We start from the raw sequence: 25,689 nt of genomic DNA, 5'->3' as shown, positions 1-25,689 counted from the left end.
GACAAATAAAATCTAACGGATGTCATGACCTCTAAACCAGCCCTACAAGAAATATTAAAGGAGACTCTGAGAAGAGAGACCATAAGTAAAAAATGAAAAACAAAAGCAGTAAAAATAAGATTTCTATAGAAGTCAGAAAGGAATTCATAAAAGGATGTAAAATATGACACCATATACCTACAATGTGGGAGGAAGAGGTTTAAGTTTAATCACTAAAGAATGGGTTTAAACTCAAGTGACCATCAAGTTAATATGGACTGCTATATGCAGAAGATAATACATACAAGCCAAATGGTAACCACAAATCAAAAACCAATACATATGCAAAGAATAAAGAGAAGGGAACCCAAGCATATCACTAAAGAAAGCCAACAAACCATGAAATTGAGCAAGAGATAAAATCTATAGAAACAACAAAACAAGTAACAAAATGGCAATAGATACATATTTATCAACAATTACTTTGAATGTAAATGGACTAAATGCTCCTCTTAAAAATGACCATAGATTAAATAACAATAATAATAATAATAATAATAATAATAATAATAATAGAAGAAGTAGAAGAAGAAGAAGTAGAAGAAGAAGAAGTAGAAGAAGTAGAAGTAGAAGTAGAAGTAGAAGAAGAAGAAAGAAGAAGAAAGAAGAAGAAGAAGAAAGAAGAAGAAAGAAGAAGAAAGAAGAAGAAAGAAGAAGAAAGAAGAAGAAAGAAGAAGAAAGAAGAAGAAAGAAGAAGAAAGAAGAAGAAAGAAGAAGAAAGAAGAAGAAAGAAGAAGAAAGAAGAAAGACGACGACGACTCAGGAGCACCTGGGTGGCTTAGTCAGTTAAGTGTCTGCCTCTGGCTCAGGTCATGATTCCAGGGTCCAAGGATTGAGCCCCACACTAGGCTCTCTGTTCAGCGGTGCCTGCTTCTCCCTCTCCCTGCTGCTCTCCCTGCTTGTACTCTCTCTCTGTCAAATAAAATCTTAAAAAAGCAAACAAAAAAAAAAACCTTAAAAAAAAAAAGATACATCTATGTGCTGCCTACAAGAGACTCATTTCAGACCTAAAGACACTGCAGATTGTAAGTGAGGGAACAGAGAAACATTTATCATGCAAATGGATACCAAAAGAAAGCCAGGGTAACAATATTTAAACAAAATAGACTTTTAAACAAAGGCTGTAAGTTGAGACAAAGAAGGACACTATATAATAAAAGGACAATCCAACAAGAGGATATAACAATTGTACATACTTATGCACCCAACATGGGAGCACCCAAATACATAAAATAATTAATAACATAAAATAACTGATAGCAATACAATAGTAGGGGACTTTAACACCCCACTTATATCAATGGACAGATTGTCCAAATAGAAAATCAACATGGTAACAGTGGCTTTGAATGACACACTGGACCAGATGGATTTAAACAGACATATTCAGAATATTCCATCCTAAAACAGCAGAATTTATATCCTTTAAGTGCTCATGGAACATTTTCCAGAAGAGATCATGTATTAGGCCACAAAACAAGTTTCAACAAATTAAAAAAAAAAATAGAAGTTCTACCATGCTCTTTTCTGACTACAGTGCTATGAAACTAGAAATCAATGACAAGTAAAAGTCTGGAAAGAATACAAATACATGGAGGTTAAATAACATGCTATTAAATGAATGGTCAAGCAAGAAATCAAAGAAGTAATTTAAAAATTACATAAAAACAAGTGAAAATGGAAACAGCTCTCCAAAATCTGTGGGATGCAGCAGAAGTGGTTCTACGAGGAATGTTTTTGGCAATACAGTCCTACCTCAAGAAGCAAGAAAAATCTCAAATGACCCAATCTTACTATTTATACTTAAAGGAGCTGGAAAAAGAACAAAACCCAAATCCAGCAAAATGAAGGAAATAATAAAGATTGGGCAAGAAATAAATGATATAGAATCAAAAACAAAACAAAACAACAGATCTATGAAACCAGAAGCTGGTTCCTTGAAAAGATCAATCACCCCTAGCAAAACTCAATAGAGAGAAAAGAGTGAGAGCACCCAAATAAAATTACTAATGAAAGATGAGAAACCACAACACCCCAGAAATATAATTGTGTAAGGGAATATTATGAAAAACTATACGCCAACAAGTTGGACAACCTAGAAGAAACAAATTCCTAACATAATCTACCAAAACTAAAGCAGGAAGAAATAGAAAATTTGAACAGAACGATCACCAGCAAGGAAATTGAATCAGTAGTCAAAAACTCTCCCCCCAAACCCCAAAAAAGTCCAGAACCAGACAGCTTCACAGGTAAAGTCTACCAAACATTTAAAGAGGAGTTAATTCCTATTCTTCTCATACAATTCCAAAAAAAATGGAAGAAAATTTTCTGTATTTATTCTATGATGCCAGTATCACCCCTTATACAAAAACCCGATAAAGACACCAGAAAAAAAGAACTACAGGCCAATATCTCTCATGAATATAGATGCAAAAATGCTCAACAAAGTATTAGCAAACCAAGTCCAACAATACTTTTAAAAAAAATCATACACCACAATCAAGTAGAATTTATTCCTGGGATGCGAGGGTGATTCAATATTTGCAGATCAATGTGATATGTCATTTATACTTTAATAAAAATAACAAATTGAAAGAATCAGGGAGCATTTACAGGAAAGAGAATTTTCACCTGCCCTGCAAATGCAACAGAAAACTTGTAACAAGCACTTTATGGGTGTGATCCTATTATGTTTTTTCAACAACCCTAGGAGAGGGATTCTGCTATTATCACACATTACAGATGAAGACGTGGAGGCCTGGAGGGATTAGTACTGTGTCCAAGGTTGCACATAAAGCAAAGATTTGAACCCAAGTACTTTTACCTGGGGACCCAAAATTCTTAACCAGATGCTATAGTTGATATTTGCACATATATGGTCAGAATGGGCTAGGAGGTTGTATTTTGGTTTGTGAAGAAATTAAAAAGATGTTAGATTTGTTTCTTCCACACTCTTATTTCCTTTTTATATTAAACCCCAAGTGCATAAATTTGGGTCAGTCATGATCCTGTCACGATCCTGGTAGACTCTTACTATTGGCCCATTCATGGCCAGCCTACTTTCATTCATTCATTTGTTCTTAATAAGGTAATAAACACCAAGAAACCACCACACAACATCAGAACTTGAGCTCTGACAAGGACCTACATCTCTGTGTGGCCTTCCCTGAACTGGTCCTCCTGACTCCCTTATCTGAGGTCATCACTATTCTGAATTTATTATCCCCTTGGTTTCCTTTTTATATAGTTCTCACGACTATAGTATTTTAGAAGTTATTTTTTATTTTATAAAAAGAGTATCATGCCATATGCAATCTTTTGGGATTTTTCCACTTACATTCACAACTTTACAGTCAGCAGTTACAATTTCAAAACTAGATATAGTCATCTGCGAAGAAAGGAAGTGGAAGAGGGGAAGACGCATCTCCTGGGGGCAGTACAAGGTGGCTGTCACCTTTCACCTTGGCTCAATCCCCTCCAAGTCTTCAAACTTAGAATAAAAGCCAGCTCTTTATCTTAGTTTCTAAGGCCAATCCAGTGTGGACATTGACTATCTCGCTGACCTTCCCTCACACCAAGTCCCTTTCACTCACTATGCTTAACAATGTGGTCCTTTTTCTGTTCCTTAGCCATTTCTGCTTCAGAGCCTGGGCCAGCTGTCCTGTTCTATTTGCTCTTAGGTTTCACCTTAAATGTTACCTTCTCAGAGGAGTCTTTAATGACCACCCAAGGTAAGAAAGCCCCTCTGTCACAAAACCCTGCTTTATTTTTATTTTAGCACGCAGGCATTTTTTATTACCTGATTTTCCCCTCTACAAGAAGAAAATCTTGTATAAGTTAAGCTTAATATCTAGTATAGGTTTCTGGGGACCCTCAACATCCATTCAGAAGTTCATAAAGTCAGAAACAACTTCAGAAGACTTTATTTGCACTTTTCACTGTGTTGGCATTTACTCTGTTGGTGCAAAACCAATATGGATAAAACTCATGATGCCTTAACATGGATCATGCTAGTGGCATCGACCTGTACTAGCAGTCATTGGCTGTTTTACCATCTCACACCTGCAAGGAAAAAAAAAAACACACAATCCAGTTTCACTTAAGAATACCTTGGAAAAGCAGTAAAAATTACCACCTTTATTAAATCTCAAACCTTGAGCAAGTGTCTCTATATTCTGCGGGATTAAATGGGAAAGACACATAGAGCACTTCTGTTACACGTGTAAGTACAAAGGTTGTTTCAAGGAAAAGGACTTCTGTGATCATTTGAGTCATGAGACGGACTAGTACTTTTTTCCCCCCATGAAACACTAACTTTAGGTGAAAGAATAACTGACAGTTGATGGCAGAGATTTTCTCAAAAACAAATGAAGTGAGCCTAACAGAACTGACAATATATTTTGCCAAGGATAAAATTCAAGCTTTTCAGTGAAAATCTGAATTTGAAAAATTCAGATCTGCCAGCACAACACTGCCCAATACTTAAGGCATTTCTGACGAAATTAATGGGGGTATTAACGTGATTTTTTTATGTTGGGTAATAAAATGCATCAACATTTTTAAAAGCTGCATAACTTAAGATTTTATAACCAACTAATGAATGAGGTCACAAAACCATGCATTTATAAAAGATTGATTCAACTTGAAAGACAGACCAATGGATTTTAATGAAACTAGTAAGTTCATGGAGACCAAATGCAGGGGAAGATGGTGGAATAGGAGGATCCTAAGCTCACTTCATTCCACAAAAGCACCTAGATAACAGCCACATCAGTGCAACTAACCCGAAAGTGACCCAAAGACTGACAGAACAGACCGTGTGTGGTTAATCATAGAGAGGAGGCCACATCAAAAACAGTGAGAAGGGCATAGTGGGACTATCTGGAACCAAACTCCCATCAAGGGTACCACAAGGATGGAGAGGGAGAGAAGTAGACTCCACCCCAGGCACGGGGGACTTGCACAGGGAAGAGGAGTCCCCATAACATTTGGCTGTGAAAACTAGTCGGGCTTACCTCTGCGAGTTTTTACAATTAGTGGCATTTAATTCTGGGTACTCAAAATCAGTGGGCTTGGCTTTGGGAAGGCTGGGGACGGGGTGTGATAGGAAACTGAGTCCCCACCATTAAAAACCCCAGTATAACCTACAACCCCTCCAAGATACAGCATAGAAGCAGCAATTTGAATGGCACGTAAGGTATACAGGAAAATTTATTTACTAATTTCAGAATGTGCACTGGAAGAGCAGGGATCTTTAGGAGATTTCTCCAAGAACAAAAGAGCTGGTTGGCACCATTCCTCTCCCTCCTCCCCAGCCTAGATACCTGGACACCTGCAGGCATCTAACTTGTTAACATCATGGACCCCACCCCTACATTCTCCTGTGGATCCATTCACCCCATCAAACCTATACCCCCACCCTTGGCAGGAGTTCCTCAAAAGCAATGCTGATATATCTCATTCTGCAAGCAGCCCCAACAGTGACCAACACCACTCCAAAGTGACTCTTGCTCTGCGGAAAACAGGAAGATAACAATACACACCACTTTTGCTGCAGTCCCAGTGGTGGGCTGGGGGCAGACATCTGATCTGACTGCTGGCACTGCCCACCAATAAAAACCTCACAGGGGCAACACAAAGATAGAGCCCTATAGTTTTGTGGTCACTGCAACCCTAACAGATGTACTAGGGCAGACATCTGGTCTGACTGCAGACCCTGCCCACCAACAAAAGCCTCTCAGGGGACAACATAGGGAGAGTGCTCTGCAATTCAGTGCAACTGCAGGCCCAGCAGATGGTCTGAGGGCAGGTATCTGGTCTGACCCAACTACAAGCCCAACACTGGCCCTTAGCAGCACAGGGACCAAACACTACACACAATAGGCAAAGTGAACCATTGTAGCTGACTGAAGGTAAACATGGCTCAGCAACACTGGTAGGGCATACGTGACACACATAGACATCCCTAAGGTGTCTGATTCTAGTGAACAGGAGACATTGCACTATAAGACTTCTTCATAAGGCCACTACTTTCAAGAGCAGGAGACACAGCTGACTCTCCTAACACAGAAACAGACACAGAAAGGTAGACAAAATGAGGAGACAGAGGAATAGGTCACAAATGAAAGAACAGGACAAAAATCACAGTAAAGAACTAAATGAAACAGAGATAACCAATATGCTTGATAAAGAATTCAAAGTAATGGGTCATAAAGATACTTATTGGACTTGAGAAAAGAGTGGAGGACCTCGGTGAAACCTCCAAGAAAGAAAAAATATAAAAGGAACCAATCAGAGATGAAGAACTCAACTGAAATTAAAATACACTAGATGGAATAGTTGACTAGAGAGAACAGATCAGTGAGCTGGAAGACAGAGTAATGGAAAACAATCAAGCTGAACAACAAAGAAAAATAAAAAATGAGAATAGGTGAAGGGAACTCAGACATCATTAAGCTAAATAACAGTTGCGTTATAGGGATCTCAGGAGGAGAAGAGATATAGGGGGGCAGAAAATTTATCTGAACAAATCATAGCTGAAAACTTCCCTACTTTGGGGAAGGAGACAAATCTAGATCCAAGAGGCATAGAGAAACACCAGCAAAATCAACCTGGGAAGGCCCACACCAAGCCATAATAATTAAAATGACAAAAAGCGGTGATAGAATTTTTAAAGCAGCAAGAGAACAGAAAACAGTTACATAAAAGAGAAATACCATAAAGCTATCAGCTGATTTTTCAGCAGACACTTTTCAGGCCAGAGGAGGGTGGCATGATATGTTCGAAGTGCTGAAAGGAGAAAACTTACATTCAAGAATACTCTATTCAGCAAGACTATCATTCAGAATAGGAGAGATAAAGAGTTTCCCAAACAAAAGTTAAGGAGCTCATCACCACTAAACAAGACTTACAAGAACCATTAAAGGGAATTTTTTTGAGTGGAAAGAAAAGGCCATAATCAGGGGTAAGTAAATTAGGAAAGGAAAAGTTTTCACAGGTAAATGCAAAACAATAAAAGTAGTAGGTTAATCACTTATAAAACCAGCACAGAGGTTAAGCACAAAAGCAGTAATATCAATTATACTTTAAAAAAAATTGATCCAGGAATCACAAAACAAAAACACGTCAAGTATGACATCATATACATAAAACAGGGGGAGGGTGTAGGGGCACCTGGGTGGCTCAGTTGGTTCAGCATTCAACTCTTGGCTTTGGTTCAGGTCATGATTTCATGGGTAGTGAGATCAAGCCCCATGATGGGCTGCACGCTCAGTGGGGAGTCTGCTTGAAGATTCTCACCCTCTGCCCCTCACCCCCTTTCAAATAAATCTTAAAAAAAAAAAAAAAATCCAGGGGGAGGGGGTAAAAATTTAGTACTTTTAGAATGGGTTAAAACTTAAGTGGCTATTAACTTAATATAGACTATTTGCATAGGATGTTATATACAAACCTAATGGTAACTACAAATCAAAAACCTATGATATACCAAAAATAAAGAGAAAGGAATCCAAGCATATCACTAAAGAAAGCCATCAAACCACAAAGGAAGCGAAAGAACAAAGAACTACAAAACATCCACAAAATAAGTAACAAAATGGCAATGAGTACATTTTATCAACAATTATCAATAATTACTTTGAATATAAATGGAATAAGTGCTCCAATAAAAAGACATAGGGTAACTGAATGGATAAAACAAGATCCATTCATATGTTGCCTATAAGAGACTCACTTCAGACCTAAAGACACATGCAAAATGAAAGTGAAAGGATGGAAAAACATTATGCAAATGGAAGTGAAAACAAAGCTGAGGTAGCAATACTCATTTCAGACAAAATAGACTATAAAACAGGCTATAACAAGAAAAAAAAAAAAGGACACTACTTGATGATAAAGGAGACAATCCAACAGGAAGCTATAATAATTGTAAATATTTATGCACACAACACAGGAGCATCCAAACACATAAAGCAGCTAATATCAAACATAATGAAGACAGAAGTTGTGATTAATAGTAGGGGACTTTACCACACCACTAACGTCAATGGATAGATCATCCAGACAGAAAGCCAACATGGAAATAGCTTTGAATGACACATTGGAGCAGATCAATCTAACAGATATATTCAGAACATTCTATCCTAAAACAGTGGACTACACCTTTTCAAGTGCACATAGAACATTCTCCATAATAGATCACATGTTAAGCAAAAATCTGGAAAGAATACTAATACGTGAAGGCTAAATAAGCCACTAAATAATGAATGCATCAACTGAGAAATCAAAGGAAATCAAAAAATTACGTGGAGACAAATGAACATGAAAACACAATAGTCCAAAATCTTTGGGATGCAGAAAAAGCTGTCCAAGGGTAAAGATTTTATAGCAAGATAGGCCTACCTCAAAAAGCAAGAAAAATCTCAAACAATCTAACCTTGTACCTAAAGGAGCTAATAAAAGGAAAACAAAGCCCAAGCCAATAGAAGGAAGGATATAATAAAGATTAAAGCAGAAATAAATGAGATACAGAAAAAAAAATCTTCCAATAGAACAGGTTAATGAAACCAGGAGCTGATTCTTTGAGAAGATCAACAAAATTGATAAACCTTTAGCCCAGACTCATCAAAGCAGAATTCAAAAAATCAGAAATTAAGAAATAACACCACAGAAATACAAAGGCTTGGGACACCTGGATGGCTCAGTTAAGTGTCTGCCTTCAGCTCACGTCATGATCTCAGGGTCCTGGGATCCAGCCCCTTGGTGGGCTCCCTGCTCAGCAGGGAGTCTGCTTCTCCCTCTGCCCCTCTCCCCATTCATGCGTGCTCTCTCATGCTAATAAAAATCTTTAAATTAAAATAATCAAATGAAATAAACAAGATTACTCAACAAGTTAGTCATATAGCCAGAATTTGAACATAAATCTTCTAAATAAAAGCCTGTTTTAAAAAAATACAAAGAACTATAAGAGAATATTATGAAAAATCATATGCCAACAAATCGGACAATGGACAGTCTCCTAGAAACATATAACCTAAAACTGAATCAGGAAGAAATTGAAAATTTGAACAGACTAATTACTAGCAAAGAAATTAAATCAGTAATAAAAAAAAAAAATCCCACTCCAAACAAACAAAAATCTGGGACCAGATGGCTTCACAGGTGAATTCTACCAACATTTAAAGTTCAGATAATACTGATTTTTCTCAAACTATTCCCAAAAATAAAAGAGGAATGAAAGATTCTAAATTCGCTCTACAAGGCAAGCATTACCCTGGTAAAAAACCAGATAAAAACAATACAAAAAGAACTACACCCTATGCTTTACAAGATTATTTTTTTTTAAAGATTTTATTTATTTATTTGACAGAGAGAGACAGCCAGTGAGAGAGGGAACACAAGCAGGGGGAGTGGGAGAGGAAGAAGCAGGCTCATAGTGGAGGAGCCTGATGTGGGGCTCGATCCCGGAACTCCGGGATCACGCCCTGAGCCGAAGGCAGACGCTTAACCGCTGTGCCACCCAGGCGCCCCTACAAGATTATTTTTAAAGTCAAGTGGTAAAGCAGTTAAGTTTGAATGAAATAAGGTCAAAGACCTATTCGTATTTTGAATAAAATTCTAAAAGGCCAAGCTGTCATACTATCAAATAAGAGCCTGAAAGAGAAAGCTGATAGGAAAAATGACAGAATCAGAATTCAAAAAGGCAAGTTGAGGAAAAAGCAGAGATGTTAATATATATATCTTATACAGTACAATTTTAGTTGGCTAGAATGGCAGAAAACAAAGCCAAAAAATTAATAGCCAATTGCTTTAACCAGAACATGCTTAGAATATAGGGTTCGGTAATGAGCACCATACTTTAAAAGGAATAATTATCAAATCAAGTGCAATGATGATGCCTAGAACATCTAGATACTGTGTCATTTTTCTATCTCTAATCCAGATCTTTCCCTTAAGCCCCCAAACATGGCTAACACAGCCTAGCACCTACATTCAACACTTACAAATCTTCCTGAAACTGAACCTTCCCACGTTGCCCAATGATTCAGTTAGCCAAGGTAAGTATCTTAGGGGTTTACACAGTCTCCACCTCCTCCCTCACACCACCATATCCACTCTGTCTGCCAGTGAATCCATTCTTCCTCCACAAACTCTTGAATAGAATTACCATTATCTCTTGCCTGGATAACGTCTACAGTCATTAATCAGCTTTCTTGCCTTTTGCTCTATCTGCAAACCCCTTCAATTTACTGCCTATATTAGGGATTTTAAGCTACAATTTTTCTAAACTACAAGTCATGACCCATTAGTAAAATAAGTTTAGTGAGCAACCATTTACATGGTTCTCAGACCTCCTTTGGACTCTTGTAATTGCAATTACATCACTGACTTTCCTGGGTCTCCAGATGGCAGATGTGGGGATTTCTCAACTTTCATAATCATGTGAGCCAATTCCTCACAGTAAATTTCCTTCCTATATATTTATTGTATTGATTCCATTTTCCTGGAGAACCCTAATAATAGAAGTACCAATCATGCATATAAGGCTACCTGAGGCTGGGGAAAGAACTATTTCAAGGAAAGACAGAGATAATCCTCAGAACTCAAAAGACTGGGAATAGTTCGGGTTTTTATTAGTCACAGAGAAACCTTTTTAACTCATGGAGCATTAGGTATAGTATTCACAAGCATATTGAAATCAGTGGTAGGGAAAAATTATTCCTAAATTAAAGGATAATTTACTCTCACCTAAGAAGGCTTAAGAGCAAACCTCAAAAAGGATCATTTGGCTTTAAAATAACTAAGCCACATCCCAGAATAAAGTACAAGGAATTTACTGAAATACACAGATATCCAATTACCAACCAGGTAGAAACTCACGAATTCTATCAAAAATTACTAGGCATGCAAAAGAGCAGGAAAAAAAAAAACCATCATGAGAAGGAAAATCAATTGACTGAAATCAACTTAAAAATGTCACGAGATATACTAGCAGACAAGTATATTATGGAACATGGTTATTATAACTGTTATAAAGTGAAGAAAGTTGAGGATAGCTTGAAGTTGTTAAGTAGATGTTAAAAACCTCAAAAAGAACTTCTAGAGATGAAAAACAATTTCTGAGATGACAAGTACACTGAATGGGATTAAGAACAGTTGGATACTACAGAAGATTAGTAAACTTGAAGATATGGCAATAAAAACAAATGAAACAGGAAAAAAGTCAATTCATCAGTAAGCTGTGTGATATAGCCTAATATATGTATAATTGGAGAACTTGAAGGAAAAAAGAAAGGCTAAATCTTTAAAGAAATAATGACTGAAAAATTTTTTCTTTTTAAAAAATATTTCATTTATTTATGTGTCAGAGAGTGCACACACACAGCAGGGGGAGAGGCAGAGGGAGAGGGAGAAACAGGTTCTCTGCTGTATAGGTAGCCCAATGTGGGGGCTTCATCCCAGGACCCTGGCCAGCATCATGACCTGAGCTGAAGGCAGACACTTAACCTACTGAGTCACCCAGGCACCCCTGAAATTTTCTATATTTAATAAAAGTCTATAAACCAACATACCAAGAAGCTTAACAACCCCTAAGCTCAACATTAAAAAAAAAAAAAAAAAACCCTATACCAAATCATGTCACAATTAAATTGCTTAAAATTATTAACAAAGAGAAAGTCTGAAAAGCACTCTCAGGGAAAAAAAGTCACCTTACATATAAAGGAATATAAGAAATACAACAGACTTCTCACCAGAAACAATGAAGTGAGAAGACAATGAAGCAAGATCTTTAAATTACTGAAATAAAAAACTGTTAGCCTAGAAATTTTATACCCAGTATCAAACACGTAATAGTTGTAAGAACTAATCACTAAGAGACCTGAACAAGAATATTAAAGACTTTCAAGCAAAGGAAAATGATACCAGATGAAAACTTCTATCTATACAAAGGAATGAAGAGCAGTAGAAATGGTAAGTATGTGGTAAAACATAAAGTTTTCTTATTTTTAAAGTGTTTTAAAATTAGAATTATTTTAAACAGCAATAATTAGAGGTTTATAACATATAAAAGTAATTTGTATGATAAAAGTAGCAAAAACCTAGAGTTGTGTTTAAGGGCTTATGTGTAAAGCAATATAATGTTATCCAAAGGTTATGGGTGGTAAGTTAAATACTATATATATATATATATACACTATATATATATAGGTGTGTGTATATATATATGTATATATATGTATATATGTACATATATACACACACACAACACACATACATGTATGTGTGTATATATCTATATATACACATATATAAAGTAACCACTAAAGAAAAGTTATACCAAAAAAATTGACAAAGGAGAAAATGGAGCCATAAAATATATTCCATTTATCCAAAACACAACAGAAAAAAAAAAAGTGGAACAAAACAAAGCAAAAGACACAACAAATCAAAAACAAATAGCACAATAATATGATAGATATAAATGCAACCATATCATATAAAATGTAAATGGTCTAAATATCCCGATAAATAACACGGACTATCATATTGAGGTAAATAGCAAAGCAAAACCAATGCTGCCTATAATAAACCCACCTTAAATATACAGACCCAAAAAGGCTAAAAGTAAAATAACGGGAAAAGATATGCCATACTTAAACCAGAAAAAGAAAGCAGTAGTGGCCATATTAGTGTCATACAAAATAGCTTTAAGAATATTGCCAGAGGTAATTCTGACATATTTGGTCAACTAATATTTAACAAGGGAGCCAGGAACACTCGATGGGGAAATAGTCTTCTCAATAAATGATGCAGGGAAATTGGATCACCACATGCAGAAGACTTAAAGGGGACTCCTCTCGTACAATACTCACAATTAATTCAAATGTATTAAAGATTTAAACATAAGACTTGAGACCACAAATCTGGGGGGGGGGGGAAGCACAGGGAAAAAGCTTCTTGACATTGGTCCTGGCAACAATTTTTTATATGTAACATCAAAAGCAAAAGCAAAAACTAAAAAACTGGGACTACATCACACTAAAAAGCTTCAGCACAGCGAAAGAAACAATTAACAGAATAAAAATGCAAATTACAGAAAGGGCGGAAGTATTTGCACATCATACCCTGGTAAGGGTTAATACCCAAATATAAAAAGAACTCCTACAACTCCATAGCAAAAAACCAAGCAACCTGATTTAAATATATGTGGGGGATCTGAAGAGGTTTTTTTTCCAAAGAAGATAATCCCATGGCTAATATATACATGCAAAACATCACTAATCAGGGAGATAAAAATCAAAACCACAACGAAGTATTACTTCATACCTGTTAGAATTCCTATCAAAAAGACAGGAGAGTACAAGTGTTGGTGAGGATGTGGAAAGAAAGAAAACCCTGGTGCAGTATTAGTGGAAACGTAAATTGTACAGCCAGTATGGAAGGTAAAATAGCTAGTACAGAGGTTCCTCAAAAATTTTTAGATAGAACTACCCTATGAATCAGCAATTCTACTTCTGGGTACATATCCAAAGGGAACTAAATCACTGTTGAAGAGATATCTGCATCCTCGTGTTTATTATCGTGTTATTTACAATAGCCAAGATATGGAAACAACTTGTCTATTGATAGATGAATGGATAAAGATGTGGTATACTATTTCATCCTAACAATGCAAATCCTGCAATGTGCAATGATATAGATGGACTTTGAGGATATTAAGTGAAGTCAGAGAAAGACAAATACTATTTGTTTTTACTTACATATGGAATTAAAAGCCCAACTTAAAACTGCAACAAGTGCTCATTGATAGATGGATAAGGAAAATTGTGGTGTATATGTACATTTTATGTACCATAAAAAAAAAAAAAAAACGCCATTTGCAACTACATGGATGCACCTAGCAGGTACAATGCTAAGTGAAATTAGAGAAACACAAATACCATATGATTTCATTCATATGTTGAATTTAAGAAACAAAGGAGACAAAAATAAAAAATAAAAACCAGATGCTGAAATAGAAAGAACTGGTGGTTGGCAGAAGAGCAGTAGATGAGGCGATGGGTGAAACAGATAAAGGGGGTTAAGAGAACACTTGTCTTGATGAGCACTAAGAAATGAATAGAATTGTTGAATGATTATATTATATTCCCGAGCCTAATATGACACTGTATATTAATTATACTTGAATAAAAAAAAAAAAAGCACCAAACTCATAGAAAAAAAAAAATCAGTTTTGTGGTTACCAGAAGTGGAAGTTGGGAGGGTAGGGGTGGTCAAAAGTGGATGAAAGTGGTCAAAAGTTTCAAACTTCCAGTTAGAAGATAAATAAATACTGGGGATGTAATATACATATGGTATATGTTGCCAAGAGTAGATCCTAAAAGTTCTCATTGCAAGGGAAAAAACTGTAATTTTATGAGGAGCTTCATGTTAACTAAACTTACTATGGTAATCATTTTGCAATATATGTACGTCAAGTTATTATGCTGTATACCTAAAACTTCTACAGATTTGTATGGCAATTATATCGCAAAACTGAGGGAAAAAAATCGAATGTGGCTCCTCAGGAATGTTGAACAATGAGAAAGTCAAAGTAATATGTTCACTTATGCAGTAAACAAGTATCATGCCCACAACGGTTTCTGGGGATGCACTACAGAAGAAAAGGCTGTTTATTGCCTACACTTTATTGGAAATTAAGTACTTAAAACATATATAACGATAAAATTCTATCAGATGGACTATGAAAAGTAGTAAGTTGATTTAGCAAGGTTGTAGGATATATGATCAATGTACACAAATCAACTGCATTTCTATAGGATAAGAAACCAGTAATAGAAATTTTTAAAGAATATGAGCGCAAGGAATATGAAATACTTCTGTATGTTTTTGTTAAGTTTATCTGAGTTATATATTTAAAACTATCAAACATTACTGAGAGAAATTGAAGAAGTCCTCCAGAAATGAAGAGATGTACCATGTTTGAGACCGTGAAAACACTATTATGATGTCAATTCTTCTCCAAATGACCAATAAGGTTAATACAATCCCAGTCAAAACCTGGAAGACTTTTTGTAAAGTTGATTCTAAAATTATGGAGATGCAAAGGACTAAGTATAGTCAAAACAAAGAGTTGAAGACCAACACTACCTCATTTCAAGATGAGATACAGTAGTGGTTTGGACAGAAGACCAAATCAGCCACAACACTCCTTTAAGCCATGATGGCTTAGAGAGCTGAGAAAGCTGCAGGAGAAAAGTTGGAACAGACCAGAAGTTGGTTCATGAGATTTAAGGGAAAAAACCATCTCCCTAATATAAAAGTGTAAGGTAAAGTAGCAAGTGCTGATGCAGAAGCTGCAGCAAGTTATCTAGAAGATCTAGCTAAAATAGTTATTGGAGGTGGCTACACTAAACAGATTTTCAATGTAGACACACAGCTTTCAAATAGAAGAAGATGCCATCTAGGACTTTCATAGCTAGAGAGGAAACCTCGATGCCTGGGTTCAAAAGACAGGCTGAGTCTCTTGTTACGGAGGAATACAGCTGCTGACTTGAACTTAAAGACAACGCTCATTTGCCATTCCAAAATCCCGGAGCCCTTAAGAATGATGCTAGATCTACTCTGCTCGTGCTCTGTGAATGGAACAAAGCCTGGATGACAGCACATCTGTTCACAATGTGGTTTACTGAATATTTTAAGCCCACTGTTGAGACCTGCCACTTAGAAGAAAAGACTCCTTACTGCCCACTGACTGTGTACCTAGTCACTCAAGAGCTCTGGTGGAGATGAGCAACAAGAGGAATGTTGTTTCAGGCCTGCTAACGACATCCATTCTTCAGCCCATGGATCAAGGGGTCATTTCAACTTAAGTCTTATTTAAGAATGTATTTGATAAGGTTAAGGCTGCCATGGATATTGATTCCTCTGACCTATCTGGGAAAAGTCCATTGAAAACCTTCTAGAAAGGATTCGCCATTCTAGATGTCAGTAAGAACATTCATGATTCATGGGAAGAGGTTAAAATATCAACATTAACATGAGTGTGGAAGAAGTTGATTCCAATGCTCATGGATGACGTTGAAGGGTTGAAGATTCTAGTGGCGAACTAATTGCCAATGTGGTAGATAGAGCAAGAGAATTAGAAGTAGAGCTTGAAGATGGGACGGAACTGCTGGAATCTCGTGATAAACCTTGAACAGATGAGGTGCTGCTTATGGATGAAGAAAGAAAGTGGTTTCTTGAGATGGAATTTATTCATGAAGATGTTATGAAGATTCTTGAGAGGTCAACAAAGGATTTAGAGTATTACATAAACTTAGTTAATAAAGCAGCAGGATTTGAGAGGATGGACTTCAACTTTGAGAGAAGTTTTACTGTGAGTAAACTGCTATTACAGAGCATCTCATGCTTCAGAGAAATGGGTCATGAAAGGAAGTATCAGTGTGGCAAACTTCAGTGTTGCCTTATCTGAAGAAATTGCCAGTCACCCCCACCTTCAGCAACCACCACTCTGACCAGTCATCAGGCATCAACATGGAGGCAAGAGCTGCTATCAGCAAAAAGACGTTCACTGAAAGCTCGGATAGCATTTTTAAGCAATAAAAAGTATTTTTGAAGTATATACAGCGAGTGTCTAGACATGATGCTATTGCATACTTAGTATAGACTTATAATCGACTATAGTATAATGTAATTTCAACCTCCATATGCACTGGGAAGCCAAGTCATTTGACTTGCTTTATTGCAACATTCCCTTTATTGTGGTGATCTGGAACTGAATTTGCAATATCTCCAAAGGATGCCTGTACACAGTTCAGAAATTGAGCCACACCTGTATGGTCAACTGATGTCTTCAAAGTTTCCAGGAAAACTCAACGGGGGGAAATAATTGTTTCAATAAATGATCTGGAATAATTGGACAGCCATATGAAAGAAAAGTGAAGGGAGGGAGGGGAGAGAAAGAAGGGGGAAAAAACGCTTTCTTCACACAATTTTAAAAATTAACATAAAATGCTTTATAACTGAAATAAGATCTAAAACTATAAAACCCCTAGAAGAAAGTATAGGGGAACAAAAATGTAGTGAAATTGATCATGAGTTTGTCTAAGATTTCTTAAGCACATCACAAAAAAAAAGCATAAAGTATAAAAGAAATCAATTGGAAAAAAAATCAATTGAGCTTAATAAAAACTAAGAACTTTTGCTCTTTAAAGACATGTTAAGCCAACACTTTCATGGATACATCGTTAAGTTCTGTTGTCCTCATTTCCTCCTTTAGCAAATGGAGGTAATACATTCCTTAAGGATATGGTGAAGACTGAATAAAGTATATTGAATTGAATGAATTTAGTAAAGGTTATTAGGTGTCTAACAATAAGCTGTAGTAGCTATGTACTGCAGGCCTTCAATAACTATCCATTAAAGATTTAAGAAAGACACATAAAAATAAAAAGCCACAGACAGGGAGAAAATGTATGTAAAACACATCTAATAAAGGACTTGTATATAGAATATATAAAGAACACTTAAAGCAAGTAATCTATTTTAATAGTGAAAGATTTGAAGATATGTTACCCAAAAAGAGATAAAGATGGAAGGAAAATACATGCAAAAGTTGTTCAACACCACTAGTCATTACAGAAATGCAAATCAAAACCGCAAAGAAATATCACTACACTTCCACTGGATGGCTAAGATGAAAAAGACTAACATTACCAAGTATTAGCAAGAATGTGAGCAACTAGAACTCTCAAAGACTGTTGGTGGGAATGTTAAATGGTTTAACCACTTGAGAAAACATTTTGGCAGAGTTTTTGTTGTTTTGCAGAAGTTAAACACACACCACCAATGATCCAGTCATTCCACTCCTATGTATTTACTCAAAAGAAAATACACATCCATATAAAGGCTTATATATATGATCCCAAATGCTTTACTCATAACAAAAAACTGGGACCTCAAATGGCCATCAACAGGTGAATGGGTCAACAAACTGTGGTCCATCCATGAAGGAACTATTACTTGGCAATATAGAAGAATGAACTATTGATACACACAACATGGATAAATCTCAAAATTATGTTGAATGAAAGAAATGGTAGAAAAAAAAGTACATGCTCTTTGATTCCATTTATATCAGATTTTTTAAATTGCAAACTCATCTATCATGGCAAGAAGCAGATCAGTGATTGCAGGAGACAGGTAAGGAGGACAGAAAGGGCAAGAGGGTAGGATTCCAAAGGGGACATGGAACATCTTGGAGATGGATAGGTTCATTACATTGATTGTAGTGATGGTACTTGGTGTAGACATGTCAAAACTCAAATGGCATACTTTAAATATGCACAATTTTATTCTAATTGTCTATATAAAGCTATAAGAAATTACTTGTCCTATGACCCATTCTTCATTGGCCTACATGGAAAAGTAGCAAATTAATGCCAGGTGATACATGTTTCATGGCTGGGGAGAAATCGATCACCAAGCGTATCACTAGGGGTATAACGGTAGCGATCTATAGGCCAGGAGAACATCCCAGCACTACTCAAATCAGTCCACAGAAAACTGCACACAATGCTCTCTCCTTGTGTGGGGTGTGGCCAGTTGCAGAAAAGATGGAAAGACAGTTGACTTATACATTAACTAGTCACATTAATAGCAATCGACATGGTTTATTAATTTTGAAAATCGCATACCTAGATTTGTCATTTAATTCAGGATCCTGAACTTTTACTGATGGTTCTTGTGAGACTGAAGAATATTCATGTTTTGAAGTGACTTCCAATCATGAAAATTAAAAATGAAAATGGTTAAGCTTCTCAAGTAAACATTTAAGCATGCTACTCAAGTCTTCGGATAGATTTTTTTTTTAAAAAGCTGACCTTGTTGTAGGTCATCCGGTTTCAGTTTTTCAGGTGAACTATCTACTGTTTTTGTTTGCTGTAGAAAAAAAAATTATGGTGACTTTGAAGTCTCTCCTTTAAAATTCTTTTGGAGTTACTTTACATATCCAAACAACAGCATTTCTACTAAATACGAAGATACCAGGCTTTTTGACTAATGATTAATGACTGTTGGCTCTTCCAAAAAATTGATATATCTGCCCTCAGGAGATTTGTCAGTATCAAAAACACTCCCGTTACACTTCTGTATAATACCCAGGTAATCAAATATAAGAAAATGAGGCCTGAATACCTGTATATGCCAAGCAGTATGTTATGATTAAAAACAAAACGTATAGTATGTAAGAGGGCTACAGTTTGAACCAGCTATTACCTCCAGTTTATAGAGGAGAAGCCTCAGACTCAGCGACATTAATTTTCCCAAGTCCCTCTACCAGTAAGTGAAAACCAGGTCTGACTCCAATCATTAGACTCTTTTCCCCCTATATCTTGGTCTCCAGATCCCAATAGAGGGACTGAGGCAAAGCCAGCCAAGTCACACATTCCATGGGAGAGCCAAGTTGTGTGAAAGAAGAGAACATATAAACACACAAGGCAAGAATGATCCAAAAGGTGAGGATGGTCCAAAAAGAGAGAAATAGTTGGTTAGGGAAAAAAATAGACTACAAGCCAGGAGAGGTGGCTTCCACCTGTCAGCAGCCTGGTAGACACCGTTCAGAATCTTATACCCAGGATCCCATACTCACAACAGGCTCAGACTGGTCATTTAAGGGGCGAGTTATTAGGCAGTGGTCCTCTCTGGCACTCATTAACTCTGCCAGCTTGGTGGATTCTTCTTTCTGGTCTATACACAGAAAAAAAAGAGCATTAAAAGTGGTAACAATAACCATGCACCATGGTGAACACATTCTTCATGGGACCTCACACTGCAGGTACATCGCCATCTATTGGTAAGATCTGGTAATTACACCCTGCATCAAACTTCCAAGTCCAAAATCTACGGGCACTTCGAGAAACAGCTTTGGGATGTAACTCCTAATAGATGTGTGCAGGGTCAGCTCTGTGAGTAGCCAGGCCCTTCCATGCCCCATCTTCTGCCTCCAGCCACGACTATAATTTTTTTCTCTTTTGTCATTTCCAAATGACCCCCAAGACAATGTATTATTGGGTAAGGAAAAGGATTCAAGGTGACTAGCAACTTAGTTCTCTGTAGTACAATGGTATATTTATTACTCTCACGCACCACAGGCTTGCAGTGACCTCTTTCAAGTAAGGGTTTATCGTTATTTTTAAAGGGAATTCAGAGTAAGAAGTTTTATTTCCCAGTATACCTGTCTCTCTTTCACGGTCGCTAGGAATGTCAGGGTCTTCTTTCTCAGATTTACCAGAAAGTTCTGAGCAGCTTCTTGTCTGGTCGGGCAACATCTGAAATGCAAGCCAAAAATCCACATGACCTTTAAAGACAAGTAAACTCTTAATTTTGTTAAGGAAATCTTGAGGCTCACAACACAGCAGACATGAATTAGAGGAAGTGAATCTTACTGCCAAGTGTAAATGATAAACCCAAAGTAAAAAGCCCCTCCCTATACAGTTAGGTAATTTTAAACACACAAAACCCTTTGTTAGAGGCAAGGGGTAAGGGGACTGGGTCTGCTTCCTCATCTGGGAGGAGAGACTACTACTTTGTGAAGGTGTTCCTTTACCTCAAGACTTAATAGATCTTTGTCCTTTTCTCTACATGGCTTGCTCTTTTATTTGTTCTCCCATAAAGCCAAGAACCCCCTTGGTGAGGAGCTGGAGGCCCTCCCTCTTGAGGCATCAGCCAGTCTAGCATCAGTATTATGCCAATTCATAGGTAACAGGATATAGATTTTTTTTTTTATTAAGTGATTGATTCTACTCTATTTCTCTTACTCCTCCATGAAATGGTCTCTTCAGGGGGTGAGTCTTTGGAAACTCTGCTGCAGGGCCCTTTGTAGAATATAACATGTCTTCATAAACAGCTTAATGCCAAAAGGAAATATGCCCTAGGCTTCTTCCCTCAAGGCTCTGACCTCTTAATTCAACCTTCTAATGGCCACTACCACAGTATCTTAGGTCTTTTTGTCACAAATATCTTTTCTCTGCCTGCCATCTGTGATAAAGAAAGGTGTTGTGCTCTTGGACATAGATAGGACACATTGTAGTCAGAGATCTGGAGGCCAGAGGAGTCTAGAAGAGGTGCAGAACATTTCATCATAACACCAGGAGATAGAACTTCAGAACAACTCCCCAAGAGATGCTATTTCTAGTGATTTCCCTTGGTCCTCAAGGGCCAGAGGGAGAGAAGGAAATGCTAAGAAGCCCACAGCAAGTATCCTCAAAACTCTGGAAGAATGTGGTGAGGTGGTGATGTTATACTAGAAAATTTAACTGTTTGCAATAAATGGAATAAAGCATTTGAAGGCAGAAAGAGGCTTTGTGTCCTACATAAGGCAATAATATATAAAAAGAACCAGAATTAGAACCCAGATTTTTCAATTCTTCTTACATGATATTCCGAAGATCAAGCTATCTGTTTGAGCAAATGTTCACATCAAAACCCAACAAGGAAGTTAGAGACAGGGAAACATACTAAAACATTTTCAAGTAATCAAGAAGAACTAAATCTGCCACCTGTTTGTCTTCTCCTAAAGCTTCCATGGAAGCTTGTGATATATTGAATTGCAAATCAAAATGGATTTCTATTTTCAACACTTCTTCGTTGCCAATATTAATAGGCTTCTTCAGGCAAATAATGAGGATCTTCATATTTTCCGTTTCTAACAAAAGACAGAAGTATACACATGCATATCAACATACCGAAAAATTATAGGATTCTATAACTGTAAATAACTGCACTGGGATATTTGTCAACTGTTTAGATTTTTTTGCGATAAGATGAAAAGAAATTAAAGTTACTTTGACGTTATGTTTGTTAGATGCACATTTGCGCCTGTGTTTATACAGGCAAATATACACAATATGATTATGTAGTTGATCTTGCAAAGATAGGAAGTAACTTACCTTAGCAGCAGAGCAAAGGAGATGGTTTGGACTTCTATAGAATTCCATCTGATTTGTAAAGAGCATTTTTTGAATACAAAGCTTTCACCTGGCGCACATATTTTACTCTCCAATACACTAAACACAACATTCATTCTCATTCACTGATATCACTTACTTTTAAAAGCTCAAAATAAAGATTATTCCACCATATACAAAAACTGAATAATCCTCCATCTCAATAAACCCCACTTGAGGAGCAGGCTCCTGTGAGCCTAGAGACACCTGTGTCTCAGATAACAACAGTCTCCTTGAGGGCCTCCTACCATGACATCAGCTCTCTGACAAATAGTAACTGGTTTCCGAAAGCAGCTTAGACCAAAATTCATGAGGAGGTCAACAATAAGCCATAGTAACTACAAGCTGAGTCACAAGCAGCAGGATAGAAAAGAGTAAAGTGCCTGAAAGAACAGGCAAAACTAAGGATCAAAGACTGAGGAGAACGAAGAGAAGAAGAGTGAGACACATGGGTCTGGATCTGCGGCCCCTAAACACCTGAAACATGGCCAGTGCAAACTGACACGTGCTATAAGCATAAAACACATCACCAGTTTGTGAAGACTTCACACACACACACACACACACACACACACACACACACACACAGGGCAGGCAGAAGATCTGTTTTTATAGTGATTGCATGTTAAAATGTCAATATTTAGGATATATTGGGTGAAATACAATATGTTGAAATCAATCTACTTTTTACCTTTTTAATGAGCTACTATACAATTTTTTTTTTAAAAAAGATTTTATTTGACAGAGAGAGAGACAGCCAGCAAGAGAGGGAACACAAGCAGGGGGAGTGGAGGAGGAAGAAGCAGGCTCCCAGTGGAGCAGAGAGCCCAATGCGGAGCTCGATCCCAGGACCCTGGGATCATGACCTGAGCCAAAGGCAGATGCTTAACGACTGAGCCACCCAGGCGCCCCTACTATAGAATCTTTAACATGCGTCTGACTCAATGGCACCACATATCCCACCCCTGTGTTTTCCTGAGGATCTGCTCACTCCAATATGCCCTTGGCGGGAGCATGTCTGAACAGAGATCATAAGCCTGGCAGTGTGCGAGCAGCCTCAAGAGCCATGAGAACTCCAAAGTAACTCCTGCTCTAGAGGGACGGAAAGTGTCCCACATGTGCCAGTCCCACTGTGGGGGAGTGAGGGGAGGGAGCAGACATCTAGTCTGACTGCAGCCCCCTCCAAACAATGAAAACTTCTCAGGGTACAATACAGGGAAAACGCCCTGCACATTGGTACTATGCCATTTCACAAACCCCTGGGTCTGACTCAACTCAAGCTCAAAGTGGCCCCAGATATGCCCACTAAAAACACAGGGACCAAACCCTGCCACAACAGGCAAAGAGAGCCATAGCAGACAACTGGACTGAAGGCAAATGTGGCTTACCCACAACTATAGGACACATGCAACAAATAAGGGGGATACTCATGAAGTGTCAGATTCTAGTGACCAGGGGACAGGGCACTACAGGGCCTCTTCTTCATAAGGCCACTACTTCCAAGAGCAGGAGACATAGCTGACTTTCCCAACACATAGAAACACAGAGTTAGACAAAATGAGCAGAGGACTAGGTCTCATATGAAAGAATAAAATTACAGCAGGAGTTAAATGAAATAGATAATATGCCTGATAGAAAATTTAAAGTAATGGTCACAAAGATACTCCCTGGATTTGAGAAAAGAGTAGAAAAACTCAGTGAGACCATAAACAAAAAGACAAAAAAAGAACCAGAGATGAAGACCTCAATAACTGAAATTAAAAGTATACTAGAGGGAATAAAGAGTAGACTAAAAGAAGAATATATCAGTTACCTGGAGGACTGAGTAATGGAAAGCAATTAAGCTGAACAGGAGAGAGAAAAATAATGAAAATAGACATAAGGGAACTCAGCAACACCACCAAGTGTAACATTCACATTATAAGAATCCCAGGAGGAGAAGAGTGAGAAAAGGAGGCAGAAAATCTATTTGAAGAAATAATAGCTGAAAATTTCCCTGATCTGGGGAAGGAAACAGATATCCAGATGCAAGAGGCATAGAACCACCAACAAAATCAACCCAAGGAGGTCCACAGCAAGATACATAATAGAAATGGCAAAAAGTAGCGATAAAGAGAATTTTAAAAGCAGCAAGAGAGGGGTGCCTGGTTTGGCTCAGTTGGTTAAGCATCTACCTTCGGCTCAGGTGGTCTTCCCAGGGTCCTGGGATCGAGCCCAGCATTGGGCTCCCTGCTCAGCCAGGAGCCCGCTTCTCCCTCTCCCTCTGACTGCCTCTCTCCCTGCTTGTGTGTGTGCTCTGTCAAATAAAAATCTTTAAAAAATAAGCAGCAAGAGAAAAGTTACATTCAAAGGAAACCCCTATCAGCTGATTTTTTAGCAGAAACTTTGCAAGCCAGTGGGAGTGGCGTGATATATTCAAAGTGCTAAAAGAAAAATCTTGTAACCGAGAACACTATCCAGCAAGACTATCATTCAGAATAGAATGAGAGACAAAGAATTTCCCAGAAACAAAAGTGAAAGGAATTCATGACAACTAAACCAGCCCTACAAGAAATGTTAAAGACGCCGAGCGGAAAGGAAAGACCATGAGTAAGAAAAATGCTTAATTTTACTGCTTTTGTTTCACACATCTATAAAAATAAGTCAAGGGATTCACAAAATAAAAGGATGTTAAGTATGATACCATATACCTAAAACATGAGGGGTAGAGGAGTAAAGAATGGACTTAAGCATAAGTGACTATCTTTAGTAGAGATTACTATTTGCATAAGTTTATAAACCTAATGGTAACCACAAATCAAAAACCATTAACAGATGAAAGAAAGAAAGAAAGAAAGAAAGAAAGAAAGAAAGAAAGAAAGAAAGAAAGAAAGAAAGAAATCCAGTATATGACTCCAAAGAGCCAGCAAACTGAGAGAAAAAAGAGAAGGGAACACAGAAGAACTACATAAACAACCATAAAATAAGTAACGAAATGGCAAGAAATACATACCCGTCAGTAATTCTTTCAGTGTAAATGGACTAAACACTCCAATCAAAAGAGGGCTACTGAATGGATTAAAAAAAAAAAAAAAAAAAAGCAAGACACATCTATATGCTGCCTACAAGAAACTCATCTCAGACCTGAAGATGCATGCAGATTAAAAGTGAAGGGATGGGAAAGCATTTGTCATGCAAATGGATGTGAAAAGAAAGCTGGGGTAGCAATATTTCTATCAAACAAAACAGACTTTAAAACAAAGACTTGCTCTGTCTGCACTCTGCCTTGACCTTGTGTGGCCTCTGGAGGTGCACTGGGTACTTCCCTCCAGGATCTGAGGAATGATGTTATGAATGCACATTGTTGAGAAAAAATGGTGGTGGAATAGGACAACCTTAGGCTTATCTCATCCCACAAACATGACTAGGTAACTATCAAATCATCCTAAATACCCCAAAAATCAGCTTGAGGATGGGCAGAACAAATTCCACAACCAAAGCAAGAGAAGAGGTCACGTTGAAGAAGGTAGGAAGTATGGATCCTGGTGTGGTGGGGAGGGAGCCATGGTCTCAATGAAGGGCGACAGAGAAAGTACACAGGGGAGCACACAAGGAGTACATTTCCCCAAAGCCATTGGCTTGGAAAGGAGAAGGGCTGAATTTT

At 37.5% G+C, this 25,689-nt stretch overlaps 1 protein-coding gene across 1 annotated transcript in view; it reads right to left on the bottom strand.

Annotated features, from left to right (window-relative positions):
• SYCP2L (synaptonemal complex protein 2 like) overlaps window positions 1-25,689 on the bottom strand; it is a 106,447-nt gene that overhangs the window by 53,276 nt on the left and 27,482 nt on the right. The window contains exons 15-19 of the mRNA XM_087857982.1: window positions 21,600-21,745; window positions 20,276-20,369; window positions 19,691-19,788; window positions 18,924-18,981; window positions 18,738-18,819 (exon numbers count right to left, since the gene is read on the bottom strand). Of these exons, the coding sequence (XP_087714108.1) occupies window positions 18,738-18,819; window positions 18,924-18,981; window positions 19,691-19,788; window positions 20,276-20,369; window positions 21,600-21,745 (478 nt within the window). The remainder of the gene's footprint in view (window positions 1-18,737; window positions 18,820-18,923; window positions 18,982-19,690; window positions 19,789-20,275; window positions 20,370-21,599; window positions 21,746-25,689) is intronic.

This window comes from Ursus americanus, chromosome 32 (genome assembly GCF_024610735.1).
Source record: "Ursus americanus isolate L20-20 chromosome 32, mUrsAme1.1.p, whole genome shotgun sequence".
In the NCBI taxonomy this organism is placed as follows: Eukaryota; Metazoa; Chordata; class Mammalia; order Carnivora; family Ursidae; genus Ursus; species Ursus americanus.
Note: the sequence above shows the minus strand (reverse complement) of the source record. Positions and strands in the feature narration are given on the sequence as shown.